Source organism: Chiloscyllium plagiosum, chromosome 24 (assembly GCF_004010195.1).
Source record: "Chiloscyllium plagiosum isolate BGI_BamShark_2017 chromosome 24, ASM401019v2, whole genome shotgun sequence".
Classification (NCBI taxonomy): Eukaryota; Metazoa; Chordata; class Chondrichthyes; order Orectolobiformes; family Hemiscylliidae; genus Chiloscyllium; species Chiloscyllium plagiosum.
The window spans coordinates 38,054,173-38,073,547 of NC_057733.1; the positions used below are offsets into that span (position 1 = coordinate 38,054,173).

Below are 19,375 nucleotides of genomic sequence, written 5' to 3' on the forward strand. Positions count from 1 at the left end.
TGTTCCCCACTTGCTTGGATGATTGCAGTTCTATTAATATTTCAGAAGCTCAACATTATCCTGAGCTAAAGCAGCCCACTTGATCAGCACCCCATCCTAACATTCATTCCCTCCATTATTAATGCACACCTACATCAGTGTATGTGAATATGATGTGCACTGCAATACTTATCAAGCCTCCCTTTAACGCACCTTTTAATTTTTCAAACTCTATCATCTAAGGACAGTGCAGAACACTACCATCTGCAAATTCCCTCAAGGCCACAATCATCCTGACTTGCAATATTATCACCATTCCTACACTGTTGCTGGATCATAATGCCTAAAAATCCCTTCTTATTTGCCCCACATGGACCACAGCGGTTCAGGAAGGCAGTTCACGCAACCTTACAACAAGCAATTAAGAACCAGGCCAGCTGTTTCATATTCCATGAATGAATAAAGGAAAAGATGGGTAGTGGTTTTTTTTTTATTCAACAATTGAATCTGGATTCCTTTGTATGAGTAAAGTAAAACTTTGATTCTATTGTTGGAGAGTAATCTGCTTGGTTGTACCAGTGTCATAAACTTGGGTCTCCATCTGAGTTTGTGGAGCCATTAGGAAGGTATCTCACTTAAATGGTAAAGGGAGATGGAGTTACCATTTCTGGCCTATCTCTGCATTTTTCTGTTTATGCCTGCTCACCCAGAGAGAAAACAAAAAACAGTTGAAAAAGAAATTGACACTGAAAAATGTGACATACTGGTAAATGGGACATACTGGTAAATGCGACATACTGGTAAATGCGACATACTGGTAAATGTGACATTCTGGTAAATATGCCATACTGGCACATGTGACATACTGGTAAATGCGACATACTGGTAAGTATGCCATACTGGCACATGTGACATACTGGTAAATATGCCATACTGGTACATGTGACATACTGGTAAATGCGACATATTGGTAAATATGCCATACTGGCACATGTGACATACTGGTAAATGCGACATACTGGTAAATGTGACATACTAGTAAATGTGACATACTGGTAAATGCAACATACTGGTAACTGTGACATACTGGTAAATGTGACATACTCTAAATGCGACATACTGGTAAATGCGACATACCAGTCTTACTGGTCCCCCCATTTTCATGTGTACAAATCCAATCAGATCATGATATTTTATTAACTGACATTAACTCTTCTTTTCTTCTGGGCAAGCAGTGGGTTCTTTGAACACAGGTTCAATCTACGTTAATTTATTATTCTATTTACACATGAGACGGCTTTGAACCTCTTTTCTGACCTGGATCCCTGAAACGAGACACACATGCATTCTTGTGAAGCTCTGATAACCTTTGCTTACTTAGAATATTGACTGCTGCATTCGTGTCAGGGCTTCCTCTATGACCATATCTGGGAGACCCCAGCTCTGACGCATGCAAAGAAGATGGAGTGGGGAACCTGTTAGAGATGCATAAGGTTATTGAGGGGCATGGGCAGGTGAACAGGAAGCATCTGATCCCTTCAATCAAAGGGTCAAGAACGCAGGGGCACACTTTTCTCATAAAAGGCAGAAGGTTTTCAGGGGATTTGAGGAAAATGTTTTTCACCCAGAGGGCAGTGGGGATTTGGCATGCACTACCTGGGAGGATAGATGAGGTGGGTAACCTTTCAAAAGTGCTTGCATGAGCACTTGAAATGCCAAAACCTTCATGGCTATGGGCCAGAAGGGTTGAAAAGTGGAACTGGTGTGTATTTAGTGTAGCTTTAGTCATATAGACTTGATGGGTTAAAAGGCCTCTTCAGTACTATATGATGCAGTGATTCATTGACCCTGAGTTTCAGTTGTTTTGTGCAGGCTGGATAAAGGTTCTGCTGTTTATAAGGAATTAGGAACATTAAGAGAACAGTAGTGTAGCCAGGTTCTGAGTTTCTTAGGGATATTCCATCAATCTTCCACTGGAGTTTGGTTGAACACCTGAGGAATTAAAGATGAGTCATGCTTAGCAAAGCGAGCACCCATCAACTAGCTGAATCAGGAGTAATTTCAACCTCGGACAATACTATCCTGGTAACTTTCGCTATTCATTATCTTCATCCTGTGTTCTGCAGTGATGTTGCTACTGACCCAATGATAGTGCAATTTTAGCCGATTGTCCATTGTGCTTTTATCAGTCTTAGCCTGCAACAACTTACATTGAACGGCACTTTGATTTCTCTCCTTCTTCATTCCAGCAATCACAGGCTGACCCATCTCCTGAAGCAAATCTCGTCCATGTCCAAGAAATAGTTGACTGTTGTCAAAATACCCTCCGTTCTTGGCGGACGACAACCTTGCCGAAAAACATACTTACCAAAACAAAGTTCACTTACAGTAAAGAACCAGAGGTACTTTGTTTTACTTATCCTTTCATAAGTCACAGGCTTTGCCGACAAACCCACCATTTCTTGCTCATCCCCCGATTACCTTTGCACTGACTGGTTCGTTCAGAAAGCATTTATGAGTCGACCACATTGCTGTGAGTCTGGAGTCACATGTTGGCCAGACCAGGTAAGGATGGCAGATTTTCTGCCCTCAAGGACATGTTTGATAAAAATGGATTTTTGAAGTCATTGATTATGCTTGCTGTTAACAAGATGAGCTTTATATTCCAACTTTTTTTTAATGAATTGAATTCAAAGCTGGAACAGTGAGATTTGAACCCATGAGCCCTAGCATGGGCCTCTGAATTTCAACGACATTACCCCAGTGCTGTCATCTACTCCATATTTACTCTTTTACTATCTGAAATCTACTTAAAGTGTTTTAAGTGTCCAATAAAAGTATTGCATGTTGGCTGTATTTCAAATCATCATTTATAAAAGGAACAGGATGAAATACAGAACATCCTGTTTTAAACGATAGAAGCAAATATAGAACAAAGCCACTTGAACCCTCAAGTGCCAGCACTCAACTTGAACCTTTTTTTTCAAAAAATGAACAAAATTTCCATTTCCTTGTCCTTTTCTGTGCTGCAAGTATTAATCCGACTCTAAGCTGTACTGTTGTGCTTCTGTTCGCCGAGCTGGGAATTTGTGTTGCAGACGTTTCGTCCCCTGTCTAGGTGACATCCTCAGTGCTTGGGAGTCTCCTGTGAAGCGCTTCTGTGTTGTTTGCTCTGGCATTTATAAATACGTCTGCAACACAAATTCCCAGCTTGGCGAACAGAACCACAACAACAAGCACCCGAGCTACAAATCTTCTCACAAACTTTCTAAGCTGTACTGGTTGCTGCCTCAAATGCTACTTAACGCGTTTTGAGAAGATTTGTAGCTCAGGTTGAGGTTCTGGATGTAGGTTTGCTCACTAAGCTGGAAGGTTCATTTCCAGACATTTCGTCACCCGACTAGGCTGGAATATGAGTTGGTTCCACAACTGGTGTTTCCATGGCAAATTTTGATGCTGCGTTTTGCAAGTCAAAAGTGCAAAGCTCCCAGCCCATCATCATCATTGTACTTTGGTTAAAATTAATGGATGGGTGATCTTGGCTTCAAGCAGGAGCTGTGTTTGCAGTGGTAGTTTTGGTTTTCAACCCTTATAGTTTACTAGACTATGGAACTCACCATATTAGTTCAACCTGGCATGAGATCCACATCTCAAATGAGAAAACATTCCTGGAAGGCCACCCAAAATCTGAATCTGCCCCTTCAGGTACTGACCAAGTTGTTGCACAGGACTTGTTGGTTGAACTGCAAAGCATTGAAGTCAACCCAGACAAGGGAGGGGGAGAGAGAGAGAGGGAGAGAGAGATAATTCCTCAGTTTGTGCGTTCTTCCCTACTCTTCTGCTCAAGGAATGAATCTTAGTCTATTTTTGCAACTTATGAATGAGAGGAAAGTGATTGGAGAGCAGCCCATTCAGAACTCATCCTTGCAGTACGGAGATCCGAGACATGGTTCCATTTGGAATGTGGCTGGTTTGCACTTCATATGTGGATTGATTGTAGCTCTTTCATGTCTGTGTCTCTCAGCGGAGGCAAAGATGTGCTGGACAGTGAATCCATTCTTGATGTTTATCAAAAGGAATAGATATGTTCTGGGTCCTGTTTAAATTATATGAACTGCATGATCACAAGCTGTTGACTTTGCTTGTGACCTGACATCTCAACGTTGGAAATTGTTCTGCAGTATGCATGTAGCAATCAGTGTAAACTTGAATTTTTTTTCAAAGATCTATCATGCATATAATTATTTTGAATGATGTTGCAATAAGTTCTGAAGCAATTCATAAACATTTCACTCACTTTGCAGATGTGGTGTTGCCACTTCTCCTTAGAATGTGGATTTGCTGACTGGACAACTGAGTGGAGAGATATGACAAAAACTGACCTTATAAAAAGATTGGAGCAGGTAGTCTACAAATGCAGCTCTTCTGTTTTTTATAATCGCCTGGTACTAGACAGGTGTTTTGTCATAAATTAAGTACTGATTTACTAATTGACAGTATCAGTAAAATTATAGGTTGGCAATTTAGAGTTCTGAAATCTGCATCTGCAACTTTGATGTAAATTTTATTGAGAAAGATAACTTAATGTGTAAAATGAATGTGAGAACCCTCTTGAACTGAAATTGAGCATGTGGCGATCGGCAATGAGCTAATTTTGAAGGTGCTTTTGTTTGTCATTTATATAAACGAATTGGATGAAAATATTGGAGGCATGATTAGTAAGTTTGCTATGAGACCAAAAGTAGTGGTTTAGTGGACAGTGAAGAAATTTATTTAAGATTACAAAGAGATCTTGATCAATTTGGTCAATGAGCCGAGGAGTGGTAGATAGTTTTGATAAATGCAAGGTAAAACAAACAAGGGTAGAACTTATTCAAATAATGGTAGGGCCCTGGGTAGTGTTGTAGAACAGAGAGACCTGGGAATTCTGGTACATAATTCTTTGAAATTTACATCACATGTAGACACATTGGTTAAGAAATGGGCAACCAGAACTGTGCACACTACTTCAAAAGGGGTCTCACCAACATCCTTTACAACCTCAACATGGCGTCCTGAGAAAGGATATTATTAAATTGAAGAGGGTTCAGGAAATATCTACCAGGATGTTGATGGGAATGGAGGGTTTAGGTTATAAAGATAGACTGGATAGGCTGGGACTTTATTCACTGGAATGTTGGAGGTTGAGGGGTGACCTTGTAGAAAATCATGAGGGGATTAGATAAGGTAAATAGCAAGGTCTTTCCCCCAGAGCGGGGGAGTTTAAAGCTTAGCAGGCACATTTTTAAAGTGAGAGGAGAAAGATTTAAAAAGAACACAAGGGGCAATGTTTTTACACAGAGAGTGGTTCGTATATGGAATGAACTGGCAGAGGAAGTGGTGCATACAGGTACAGTTACAATAATAACATTTGGATAAGTACATGATAGGAAAAGTTTTGAGGGATATGGGCCAAACACAGGCAAATAAGATTAGTTTGGTTTAGGAATATGGTCAACATAGACTAGTTGGACCAAAGGGTCTGTTTCCATGCTGGAGGACTTTATGTCTCTGACCCCTGTAAAAGCGAGCAGAGTATTTCCAGTGTATCAAGTGTGATATCCCATCAATTCTATGCAGTTAGCAAAATAAACTAAGACAGTGACAACCCTTTTTAGCTCACAGCAATGATGTTAGAGGAATAGAAATGGAAAGTACTCGATACTTCCAGCAGATCTGGCAGCATCAGTGGAGACAGAAACACAGTTGCATGTTTCAAGCACCCAATTATTCACTAAAATTCAAACTTTATTTTTAAAAATCCCGTGTATGTTATAACTGTGGTTATACATTTTATTTTGACTGTTGCATTTAATTAATAGGAGACACCCTGCGATCAGATTGTAATCTACTGGAATGAGAAGGAAACTTTAACTGCATTAAATCCCACTCTTTTGGATTGTTTTGAGTGTTGTGCACTTAATGCTGTGAAAGAGGTTTGCCAGGTAAGAGAAAATACCAAATGAAAATGTTTAACCTACAAGAGATTAATTTAAGATGTTAATTTTGGGAGATTATTTTCCATTCAATCAATGTAAGTACAAATCTCAAACTTTCCTATCCTTTGCAATAGCCAGCAAAGCCAGAGTTTCATTTAAAGTTACTGGTGCTTGTTGCCAATAGCTACTCTTGTTAGATGTGAAAATGTTTAACAGATTGGCCTATTAATATTTTAAAGGGATCTTTCGTCAGATTTGCTCCCATGAGGCCAAAGAAGTCACTTTCATAGGAAAGAGTGGGGTGGCTGATTTCATTTTCCCCTTACTGTTTCCACCTGAAAATGAAGGATTATTTCTTCATCGTATGATGTGGTGGAGCCAGTGTTGGACTAGGGTGGACAAAGTTAAAAATCACACAACACCAGGTTACAGTTCAACAGGTTTATTTGGAAGCACTAGCTTTTGGACAACTGCTTCTTCATCTACCTGTTGGACAAGTCTGTTGGACTATAACCTGATGTTGTGTGATTTTTAACTTTCTTTATCACAAGAATAAGGGGTCTGCTGTAGTCATGTGTGAAGTGCTAAGGCAACTGGTGATATTAGTGGATGCCGTAATTGTGTGTGTTAGATAAACGGACTTGTAGAGAGCCTAGGGTTAATTCCATAATTGTGTGTATATTGTCAATGAAAATGCACTTGGACATATTACTGAGTTAATTCTGCAATCCTGTGCATTCAATGAGAAAGTTTCACAAGGAACCTCAGTTGAAAATATAGCCCCAACGTTTAAAGTCCTAATACTTTACTTGCTCCCAATCCACTGGAAATGTGAGATTGAAAACATTTACTCCTCTGTGCCTTCACATTCAAAATGAATGCAAGAAAATTAAAGTGTAGACAGTGTAATGTTAATTCATGACAGAAGTCAAAATCTTATGACTGAAAAAGGGACATGCAGATTATGTTTGGCTGTGAATTATATTTGTGAAAGAATCGTTGTGCTCAGGAGTGCAGGGAAATTTTAAATGTCTTCCTTTCAACTAAATTTTAGAGCAAAAAGGAAGCTGAACTACTTGAAAAGTTGCAAGTATTGAAGCACCAAAAATGTCCAAACGTTTTATCAGAAATAATCGAAGAATCTGGCAAAAGAATGGAAAGCAGCAAATTCCGAGGTGTTGGCTGTGTGCTAAGTTCAGATTGTGCTGTGCATTATTGCCTTCTACAAGGTAATCAATTTTTGTCGATTTGCTTTGCTTTTACCTGCGATAAATACAAGACTTTGTTAACAAGTGATTTGGTAAAGTCACCATTGTCCTAGGCTGCTCTGCCACTAGTGAGAGATGACTGGTAGTGGTTTAACCTAAGGGTCACCACATTGCAAGTCACAGGAAAGATTGAGAAGGAGAGTCCTTCATGGTAACCTCAGCCCAGTGTGAAAATTGAATTCATGCTGTTGGTATCACTCTGCATCACAAATTAGCCATCTGAACTAACCAACTCTTGCACTGTTTGGTAGTTTAGCCCCAGTGGTGTTACTGTATTTTGATTCCATTGTCGACTTCAGTGAACCTTCAGCTCGATGAATGCTAATGCTGAATGGAGTAACCCATTCTGCCTTCCAAATGTCACTACTCTAAGTACCCAAATACTTTGATTTCTGTCTCTGCAGCATAGAGTAAATTTCAACAAGTTGTGGGGTTTTAGTGTTATTTTAAATGATTCTGCTGGAGTCGTTGATTCAACTTCTATGACTTCACACAGAAAGAACTGCGATGATGTAAAGATTCTGTATTTGCTTTTGAGATGCGAATGATACTAACATCGGAGAATTTGTTGCCTACAGCTGAACGTCCTGAGATTAGGTTTGGCAGCAGGTTTTTTACTACTGCAGTGACTGCTTCAGCTTTTCACGGCAATCCATTAGCTTTCATGGTTCATTGTTCCCCTACCAACGTGTACCATGCAAAGTCATTTCATTCAGTTTGACCTCTCGGCCCAGCTACTCTGCTATCTTCATTCCTGTTATGTATAAGGTGGAGAGAGATTGAGAGAGAGAGAAGATATTTCCCAGAGTGTAAAAACATACATGACAACATATCCAGGAGAAGCAGGAGCCTCCCTCTCAGATTGCGAAATCTCATTCATTGAAGTGGATGCTGAGCTGAGAAGTGATACAAAGTTGACAAAAAGGCTTATGCAAAACACAAGCCATCTCAGCACGGAGGTTAGGTGCCCAATGATCCCTGAAGAGATCTTAGTGCGTGAAGTTTGAAGCATTTATAGGAAGCTATAGTTATGTATTAATTCCACCTGAATGAACATTACAGTCATACAAAACCTGCTACCACAAATTTTCTAAATGCAGGAAGGTGGTTTTAAAGGAAATAGTGTTATGATCTTCAATGTCTGTTAAAACTTTTTAAAAAATCAATTTAAACTTCTGGTGGATAGAGGAAAAGACGATCTGATAAGATTTCACTTTTTAAGACTTCTCCTGTAATAAACAAACTAAAAGCAATATTGACAGAGGACTGTTTCAGTCATCAACACATGTTGTAAACTGCAAAACAGCTATCCCTTTTTAGTTTTAATACATCGTAAGTGCAACTCTACAGTTAAATTTTACTCTGTCCCTTCAGTATATTTGATTTTCCTGGAACCAGTCCAAGTTGAATTCTTTGCTTTTTGACTTTATTTCTTTTACATGGAAGATATATGAAATAAAGAGAAAATTTTTGAAACTATGGTGTAGGTTTATTCCAATTAAATGTTTACCTTGTAATTAGCTTGGACACATGAATCTACATTATACCTGATATATATGGTGATCTCCAGGTGACTGCAGTCAACTTGATGTCTCGGAAAAAGCAAGAGGTTTACTCAAAGATGCTGAGAAGAGTTTTCGCATGGTGGTTGAATATCTCTGGCAAGGTTGCATAACAGTTGCTGACCTACAGTTACTCCTGCAGAAAAGAAAGGAGTATTTCAATTTATTTAAAGCACGTAAGTCTGGCTCACATAATGTGGCACAATTAACTCTGTTACCTAACTGGCTTTTGCAATATATGCTGTATTCACTTTGCAGTTACAGTGTAGAACAGTTTTCAGTCTATATACTTTATTCTCCTGACCACTACAAAACCATCGGAGAACAGTTAATTAATCAAGCGATGTGGTAAAATGAGACCCTCACCCTGTGGCTTCCACAAAGGAAGATCTCTTTACTTACTGGTTGGATGATTGGAAGATGTCATGCTTCAGATTGACCTTGCTAGTTGCTCCAGGTAATAAGGATCTATAGTTGCCTCAGAGCCTGATTCATGCATAGTCTGTGTCAGAGTCAGAAACACAAACACTTCAACCTGTCAATAGTACAATTACTCCAAATCAGTATAGAAGTATGGAAAAGAACTGCTTGATTCTCATTCCTGTGCCACCTTGATGCTTTGGATGAAAAGAGGTAAAATTTATTTTTATTCACTCATTGAATACAAGCATCACTGGATAGCATTTGTTACACATTCCTAATTAGCTTTTTGCTAAGATGATAGTATGTTGCTTTGTTGCAGTTCATTTAGTTCAGGTACACATACATCCACAATGCAGGCAGGAAGGGAGATCCAGGATTTTGCTCCACAGATGATAAAGGAACTGAGATATAATTCCCAAGTCAGGATGGTTCGTGTCTTGAAGAAAAACTTCATGTCTTGAAGAAAAACTTACAGGTAGTGTATCTGCCGCCCTTGTCCTTCTATATAGTAGAGGCATAGATTTGGAAGTTGCTGCAGAAGAAGCCTGAGGGTAGAGGGTATACATTGCTACTATAGTGCACTGAGTAAAAATGCATGTTGAGAGTGACGGACAGATAACCAAACAAGAGGACCATTTTAGTCCTTCGTGGTGTTCAGAGTCCTGAGTGTTTGTCAGAGCTGATTTTGTCCAGGAAAATTGAGAATATTCCATTATATCCTTAATTTGTAGCTGATCAGCAGTGGAGTGGTTTCAAGTAGATAGGAGATGAGTCGGTCATTGCAGAATTCTAAGTCTCTGGGCCACTTTTGCAACACAATCCAGTGAAGTCCCACCATGGGAGATGCATTCTGGAAAATGTTGTAGTCAGTGATTTTTGCGAACAGCAAAAATGACCAACTGTGCAACACACAACTGCACATTGCTTTTACTTCTGGAAACTCATGGATAGGCAAACATTGGAGAGGCAGCAGACAAAAAGGCAGACAGAAAGTATTGTGCAGGTAAGTAAATTTACCAAATGCAGGCTCACAAATAGGAGATATTCCCTGGAGTTATATGGATTGGCCAGTTCAGTTTTTGGCCAGTGGTGATTTACCACCCCCCCCCCACACCCCTTCCTGATGGTGATGGTGGAGGATTCAGCAATAGGTGAGAGGAGGTTGAAAACATATTCTCTTGTGGAGATATTGCTTTATGGGGGTATGACATGAATGATACTTGATCCTTATCAGCCCAAGTCTGAATGCTGTCCAAATCTTGCCGCGTGTTGGTTTAGATGCCTACGTAGGTACCTGAGGAGTGGAGGTAAGTGTTGTGCAATTATTGGTGAGCTTTCCCATCTTGTGAGGGAAAATGTTCATTAATAAAGCAGCTGCAGAGGGTTTAGCCTCAGATGGTATCCTCTTGCAATCATGTCCTGGAATTATGATGACTATCTCCAGAAACCACAATCACCTCCATTTAGAGTCATAGAGATATACAGCGTGGAAACAGACCATTCAGTCCAACTCGTTCATTCCGACCAGATATCCTAACTTAATCTAGTCCCTAGGTAGGACTCCAATCAGGGAAGAATTTCCTCCTGGTTCCTATTGACTCCAATTTTAATTGGATTCCTTGCCGCCAGTCTCTGCCAAATACTACCTGATTTTCAAGGGCACTTACTTTTAGTTCACCACTGGGATTCCTCTTTCATCCCATTTGCAATGAGCTATTGCAGTTGGTCATTAAGTGGTCCCTTTGGAGCCTAAATTGAGCATCAGTGGGTAAGTTTTTTTGTGTAACTACCATTTGTTGGCACTGTCAGTGGTAACTTTCACCACTTTGCTGATGGTTAAGGGGGAGATTGATGGGGTGGTAAATTGATTGATGGGGTTGGGTTAGATTTGACTCTTTTTTTGTGGTCAGGGCAATTTTCCACAATTTTGGTGTGTGAAACAGAAACAGAAATTGCTGGAGAAACTCAGCAGGTCTGACAGCATCTGTGGAGAGAGAAAGAGTTAGCGTTTTGAATCCAGTGACTCTTCTTCAGGTGTGTCCTTCATTTACAGAACAGAAACTCCCAGACCATCAAAGCAAGGCATTTTTTCAAGTTGATGCAGAAAAGCTGATGTCAAGGAGAGAAGATGAACTTGAGATCTTTCAGAATGAGAGAAAATCCTTTGGAACATTAATAAATATGATTGATAAAATTCACGAAACTATTTCAGGTACAGTATTTATCAAAACTGTCTATCTGATAGATGGTTCATGTCATTTTGAGTAATTGATGAACAAAGAAAAGTAGACAACAGATGAATTCTCCCATAGAGTTTATTTAATTAATGTTATCAAAATTTATCAAACAAAAACAAAGTTAAATCTGCTTGTAGTATTTGGTCAAAACATGGGAATAACGAGCAATTACTGAAGTAAATAATAATCAAGGAATAATGTGCATTGCTGTCACTATAAAAGCTGCCCACATTCTACAAATCCTAAAGAAATGATCATAATGGAGGTCAACCATACTCCTTCTGTTCTGATCTTTTGGAAATCTTATTTTGACACCCCAATGATGGGCTGAATTGCCTCCTTCTGCACTGTATCACTTTATGATTCTCATTGAGAATATCATTATTATTTTTGCACAAAGCTGAAAAGATTCAATTCATTTTTTGGAAGCTTATTATTAACTCCAATCATCCGTATCCTATAAAGTGAAATGAAATTATAATCATTGTTAATTTTAAAATCAAATTGAAGATCTTGAGAGGGTTTCCCACTGAGAAAAACAACTTTCATAAAAGGGACTTGATCCAAGGTGGGCTGCCGTACCTATGACAACATTAGTCATTATTCAGAGCTTATATAAAGTGAAATAGAAGCGAGTAGATTCTGTTAGTTCAGATGCATAAATGGCAATAACATCAGTTAAGATCAGTTTTTCTTTGGCAATAATAACTAAGGTCAACTGTTTCCCTCAAGCTTTGGATTAATGGGTCAGAATTTTTCAGAGACAGACTTGTGCCACAGCCTCAAAGTATGCAGGTTGACAGGCTCAATACCTGGTTATTTGAAAGGAATGGATATCAAGAGGTTTTCAAACAAACCTTCACATGTAAGACCTTACACAGGGGTTCCTGATTTATAACCGTTGACTTATGAACACTCAAAGTTATGAATGCAATCCCAAAAGGGGTGTATTTTAAAGATTTAAGTTGCAAACATTTCCTGTACTTACAAATGGCAACTTTATATTGTCCTGTGTTGTGTCCCAACTGGCACACAATTGTGAACAGACTCAGCAACGGGGCCCGTTCCATCAAAGGGAACTGGCTGTAGTTTAAAGAACACAAAGACAATAATACAGGAAATTGAAATATCTTTTAATTAAATAATTAACACTTTCTGTCAAAATATTTCACAAGTTTTATTACTGTAACTTCACTGTTAATAATTACTGGGTTGGAAAATATACATTCTGTTTTATAAGTATCTGTTTAAGGGTCTTCCATCAATTTTAAATTCTGATCTATAGTTTTCAATTTTATTGTTTAAATTGAATTTTCCAAATTAAAATAGTGGTTTGTCAAATCTAAATATTTTCAACGCTCTCTATATATTGCAGAATTGATTTTTTTTTCTAAAGAAATACCCATCTATGCTTCCTTTATAGTCACTGATATCAGTCCCCTTGAAGAAAAACACAAGGCCAATATCCAATCCATGAGATTCGATGAGCTCATTGAAACAAAACCCTGGACAGCTGAAGAAATTGAAAGTCAAGCTATTTGTAATGTTAAATATTTCGTCCTGAGCAGTGCTGTTAAAGACATGGCAATGACAATGCATCAGCTCAAAGATAGCATGGTTCTTCAAAAGTGCTGGCTACGAGCCACTTCAGTGCTCACTTATAAAGAAAGTACGTTGGAGGATCTTTGCACTGGGATCTGGAGCTGCTGCTGGACTGATTACAAAGGGCTATGCAGTAAAACTGACAAGGGCACCATAACATTCCAGGAGATTGACTGGATGTTTTCTGATCAAAGAGAGAAATCTGATGAAATTAGGAATGAGCTAGCCATCATGTTCAAAATGGTAAAAGAAAGCGATTTGCCTGATAAAAAGCTTGAGCAGATTCAACAGTATTTTCAACTTCACTCAGCTATTGACTCTGCGCGAGTACTTCAAGACATCGTGAGGGAGCTAAACCTGCAGGGAGACTTCAGAAAAATTCAGAATTTGACAAAAGTAGTAAGTATATAATACTTTGTAGGTTAGTAATGTATTGGCATCTGGTTCCTGGTAAATGAACATTTCTAAAGCAAATCAAGTCTTGGACTGGCTGTTGACTTTGCTACTTACTAGCTATTAGTGTTGTTCTTTGGCTTTGTGTTTTGATGTATTGGGAAGGGGAATTTTTTTCTACTGTTTCTTAGATTAATGATAGCTGTGACGTTGTCTGATATCTGAGTTTTATAAATACTGATATGACTAATGTAATAGCTGGAAAAAAACATTAAATGTGAGCCATAGTAACAATACGGTGGTCATGCGGACATTTTGGAGTTATTATAAGGAAGCAATCAAATGCTGATAGAGAATGCCTGCAGCATTTGTCCTAAATAGTTGAATTATGGCCAAATATTCTTCCCCACTTACAGGAAGAAAGTAAAAATAGCTCTTGCTTATTTAATGATGATAAAGGGAAGCAAATTATCATCAGTAAATAGCTTGTTCGCTTCTACAAATATAATAACAGACATACACGAATGATTCCATGTTGATTACATAGTGGAGTTTATCATGAAACTTTACATCCTTCAGTCAGTATCAGGTACTTTTTCTTACTTTTTATTCAGACTGAACACTCTTTCAAGAAACAGTCTCTCGAATATATTGACAGAGACTTAATTGAGACCAAAAAGCTACTGGTGAAAATCACTCCAGAATGCAGAGAGTGTTTACAGGAATTTATTCAAAAGCAGCCATTTGTAAACTGGGTAAAAGATGCTTTGACAAGTAAGTAGAAATACAATGATGCAATCCCTGTATTTAATTCTAGAATTCCTTTTGTTACTCTGGGCAGATTTTGAAACATGTTTAATGGTTCTATATTCCTGTTGCCCTCATCCTTTGTGTCTTCTGCTTTCACTCAGACTTAAGGGAGGTCAAAGTGTTTGTGGACCTGGCATCCATATCAGCTGGAGAAAATGACATGGAAATTGATCGTGTCGCCTGTTTCCATGACGCTGTGATGGGATATTCTCCCTTAATTTATGAACTGCAGCAAAACACAGATTTTGAAGAGTTGAAGACTGCTGTATATAAAATCCAGAAGGCACTTAAGAGTGATCCTAAACTTTCCCAAAAACTGGTGAGAAGCTTAAAATGTTTTAATTCTGAGCAGCATGCTCGTTGCAAGTGTGCAAAATTACTTTAGTTTTCACTTCAGTTCTGAAACTGCTGAAACCAAATGACGTTCTAAGCTCCAAATTTTAATTTCTTTATTCCATTAGAGAGATTCTGCCCGTTACTTGGAATGGCTGATAACCTTGAGGGAAAGTCATGGATCTGTAGAGACCTCCTCCCTGTCGTTAGCAACAGCCATCAATCATAAAGGAGTTTATGTTGTGGGCAGCATTCTTGAACCACTTGATGAAAAGGTACTTGCATTTAAATAGATGGTTAGTCAAACCAAAATTAAGAGAAAGCTGTGGTGATGTATCACTGGTCACAGAGTGAAGTTGGTTGGGTGGGCTTAGGTTGGGGCTGGAGTCAATGATCCTCGGGTGAGGTTGGGTTAGGTTTTTGTGGGATAAGCTTTCGTATGGTTGTTGGAAATCAAAGTTTTAGTGACAAACACTGAGCACTCAAGATGGATCACAGGCCAAAGGTAAAGCAAAAATTCCAATTTTATGTCCATGCAGTGTATTTTTAGACTCAGCTCTATAAGATCTTTTGAATCTGCGTGAGTTTATTTCCTTTCCCACATCAGCTACTACATCAAAGTAAATATCACACAATTAAATTTCTGATAAGGTTCTCATCACCCAAAGTTCTACATATGTATCACTGAAGATGGCAACATAATCTCTCTGTTATTTGATGGTTTGTTTTTAATTTGATTCTTGCATGAGTATTATTTTTATTTTTGGGGCGCTAATGGCAAAGACGACATCTCCTGTCCGTTTGTAAATGTCCTTGAACTGAGTGGAGTGTTAGGCTATTTCAAAGGCTAGAGAAGAATCAACCACATTGTTGTGGATCCACATTTAGGCAAGTCTAGGTAAGATCTCCTTTCCTAAAGAGCATTAGTGAAGCAGACGGAGAATCCACGATGGGCCAAGATCACAAGATAATTGACCCTCCTGTCATCATTCTCAGTTACATAGACAGAATCGCCCAACTAAAGACAGCATAGTTACAAGAGACCTAGATACATATTGCATTGCACAAAGCTCGATTACTTAAATACAAATGGAAAGCATTAACAACTGCACCTCCAAAGCATGTTTATATAGGCTCTTAATTATACGAATAAAATCTATTTTCTTAAAGTGTATATTTAAAACCAAAATTCACTATGAAATGTCCATGTTTGATCATGTTCAACAGAAGATGAGCTGTTTTACCTAATTTTATTTGTAGCTGTCACTTGAAAGAGTCCTTCACCTGGCCCTTTATGATGAGAGCACTGACGAATGGAAGATGTACACCCTGAAGGAACTAAAAGAATTGCAGAACAAACTAATGCTGATGTCAGGAAAAAGAGAATGTGGGAAAGAGGAAGTTGCCAGATTCATGGAGGTAACTTAATAAAATAGTATGGCCTTGAACTTGAAAACAAACCTAAAAATGCTTCATTATATGAAGACAGTTTACTTCTGGGACTGCAGTGGGGCCTAGTATGTGAAAAGAAGGGGCCCCAGGGAACAAGTGAGTGAGACAGGCTCCTCTGAGTCAGCTGCTCCTGTGAAGTGGGGCTGGGAATGGATCATTGGGAGCCATGGGGGAGCATGTTCCAGTGGGGTGGAACTTGCTGCAATCATGGTTTTCTGTCCACGTGGTGTATGGTTCCCTCTTGAGCTGGTAAAAATACCAGCATCAATGGGGTAACATCCTTAACTAATTCAAAAGTGACCGCTTGATGGCTTCAATTGGCCTTTGAGTGGGAAGGTCAATCTTGACTTCCCCTGTGCCTGATTTGATTGGGGGAGTCAGGAAGACATGGCCTGTCAACCCTGCACATTCTCACCTGATTATGGGCTCCTCCCCGCCTTCCCTCCTGCTCTTGTGGGAGAATTAAGCTCAAGGATCAGGCTTGGTGTAGAATGCTACTTCCTCACGCTGACTCGCAAGACAACAAACTTCATTGAGTTATCAGTCATGAAATACTTGAAAATAATGTTTGCAAAAATGGACAGAGAAAACGTACCAATAAAAGTAACCAATATTTGTGTATAATCATTTGATACTTCAAAAGAAACCGACAGCAACGTGTTTTTCGTGTACAAAATGTCTGCACATACAGCTTCTTCATTTATAGTATTGTATCAGTGTAAAATTCGCTTGGAACACCAATCATAGTTTTAAAATTTACACAGCATTTAAATAGTTATTACAACTTTTTGTACTTACAGTTGTAGATTTAAAAAAGTTAAGTCCTAAATGGACAGCTGTAATTAGCTGGACCCCTTATTTAGTCCGGTACTTATAGACTTGAACATGTTTACTTTCAACAGAATTTTAACAATGTCCAGCGACTTGGAAAAGCATTTATTGAATTGTACTCATCTGGAAACATGCTTTATAGAAACTGGAGGGCACGTGTGCATTGCAGTAAAGAGAGCGATGTCTGCATGACGATGGACTTTAAAGTAAAGGATATTGGACCCCTGAATGTATGTGGTGATCTCTCAGAGCAACTCCCGCTATTGTGCAGAGCACTTGAAAAATGCCTTCAGGAGTGGCATCAGTTTATTGAGAAGAGCCGAGCAAAGTACTACCATCTGAATTACTACACAGCAGAACAGGTAGTGTATCTGTGTTCAGGACTGGGAGGCTTTGCTGCTGGGAAGCCTTTGTGTGAGCAGCTGGTGACAATGTTATCATTCATTAAACCTGACTGCACAGTGAATGACATCAGAAGGGCAATGCCTCGGCTAATTGATTTGAGTGAGACTTTTGAAGATGAGGAGTCGGATGACTTTGAGCTGGAAACTGAAGAGAGTGAGAGTGAGGAGGTTGGTATGGATTCGATAGAAATTGATCTGCCAACTGCAAGTTCACTGCAGTACATCACAGAAAGAGTTTATGCTCCAACACCTACTCATGACCATCATGAGGAACATGATAATGAATTAACAGAGTCCCAGTATACTGAACCCTCTGAATTCCAGCACACAGAACCTGCCCGGTTCCAACAGATTGAATCTTCAGAATTTGTCTGTGAGGAAATTCCTGATGCTGATGTATTAAAAACAGCTTTCGAAAAGGAAGAGGCAAATCTTTCTGAGGCAATTACACTACTCTGGAACAAGTTTATGGAAAACATGGCCACTTTTTTAATTAACCATTTGGATATATTTGCTTTCGGTGAATTACTTGGCTGCCTGTCTCGTATGAATGAAGCAACAATAAGCAGGCAGCTTCCTCCATCTCTGCGTCATGGAAGACCAAATCTCATAGTGTGTGCACAGCCTGAGATCTTTAAGGCCGCATTATGCCTCTACATGCAAACTCAAGGACAACCTCTGCCGACGTATGATGAAGTACTTCTTTGCTCTGAAGAAACAACTAACGAAGAAGTAGAACTATTCTTACGAAGGGCGTTGAGCGAAGGGTCTCATGAACAGAAAATCTATACAGTGATTCATGCCGATTGCCTAAGTTATGAAACAGGTGTCAGATTTGGAGAACTGTTTGAGGAATTACTGTGTCAATGTAAACCAGACTATCAGTTTGTTGCAATCTGCGATACTAAACGCCAGCATTGCTATGTCCCATCATATCTCAGTCATTACAAAGTACCTGCAGGACTGAATATTAAAACAGAAGCCATTCAGCAATATTTGGAACAGCATTTCACTGTCCCCCTGGGGCAGATCTCTGCAGCCAATGTATTCCTTGACCGACTTTCAGTCAGAGTTGTATCATCAAAAAGACCTGGAGTGGGTAGGTACCAAAGTCTGTCCTTCTTAACTTAGCTTTGTATTCCATCAATATTCTGGGATTGAGAAGCACACCCAATATTTTTGTGTGCAGGGTAACAAGAGAGAGGGGAGTGAAGATGGATAAACCTGAGATGTGGGGCAGTAGGATGAGGGAGATTTAACAGAACTAGCTCTAAGGTAGAAGACAGAGGGGGGTGGTGGAGGGTTGTTTTTCAGACTGGAGAGCTGTGATCAGTGGAATGCCACAAGGATCGATGCTGGGTCCACTATATTTTGTCACTTATATAAGTGATTTGGATATGAACATAGGAGGTATAGTTAGTAAGTTTGCAGATGGCATCAAAATTGAAAATGTAGTGGACAGCGAAGAAAGTTACCTCAGATTACAATGGGTTCTTGATCAGATGGGCCAATGGGCTGAGGAGTAGCAGATGGAGTTTAATTCAGATAAATGCAAGGTGCTGCATTTTGGGAGAGCAAATCTTAGCAGGACTTATACACTTAATGGTACAGACCCAGGGAGTGTTGCTGAACAGAGAGACCTGGAGCGCAGGTTCATAGCTCCTTGAAAGTAGAGTTGCAGGTAGATAGGATAGTGAAGAAGGTGTTTGGTATGCTTTCCTTTATTGGTCAGAGCATTGAGTATTGGAGTTAGGATATCATATTGTGGTTGTACAGGACGTTGGTTAGCCCACTTTTGGAATATTGCGTGCAATTCTGGTCTCCTCCCTGTCAGAAGGATGTTGAAAGGGTTCAGCAAAGATTTATAAGCATGTTGCCAGTGTTGAAGGATTTGAGCTATAGGGAGAGGTTGAATAGGCTAGGGCTGTTTTCCCTGGAGCATTGAAGACTGAGGGGTGACCTCATAGAGGTTTATAAAATCATGAGGGACATGGATAGAATAAATAGACAAAGATTTTTCACTGGAGTGGGAGAGTCCAGAACTAGAGGGCATAGTATGAGCGTGAGACGAGAAAGATATAAAAGAGAATTAAGGGGCAACTT

The 19,375-nt window shown here is 39.3% G+C and overlaps 1 protein-coding gene across 3 annotated transcripts in view; it reads left to right on the forward strand.

Moving 5' to 3' along the window:
- Positions 1-19,375, forward strand: part of LOC122562201 (E3 ubiquitin-protein ligase rnf213-alpha-like) — a 159,421-nt gene that overhangs the window by 56,890 nt on the left and 83,156 nt on the right. For all 3 annotated transcript variants that reach the window (XM_043714879.1, XM_043714880.1, XM_043714881.1), the window contains exons 20-31: positions 2,229-2,381; positions 4,284-4,382; positions 5,841-5,963; positions 7,012-7,186; positions 8,796-8,963; positions 11,264-11,422; positions 12,871-13,448; positions 14,057-14,216; positions 14,354-14,571; positions 14,714-14,860; positions 15,846-16,004; positions 16,940-18,371. In XM_043714879.1, the coding sequence (XP_043570814.1) occupies positions 2,229-2,381; positions 4,284-4,382; positions 5,841-5,963; positions 7,012-7,186; positions 8,796-8,963; positions 11,264-11,422; positions 12,871-13,448; positions 14,057-14,216; positions 14,354-14,571; positions 14,714-14,860; positions 15,846-16,004; positions 16,940-18,371 (3,571 nt within the window). The remainder of the gene's footprint in view (positions 1-2,228; positions 2,382-4,283; positions 4,383-5,840; positions 5,964-7,011; positions 7,187-8,795; positions 8,964-11,263; positions 11,423-12,870; positions 13,449-14,056; positions 14,217-14,353; positions 14,572-14,713; positions 14,861-15,845; positions 16,005-16,939; positions 18,372-19,375) is intronic.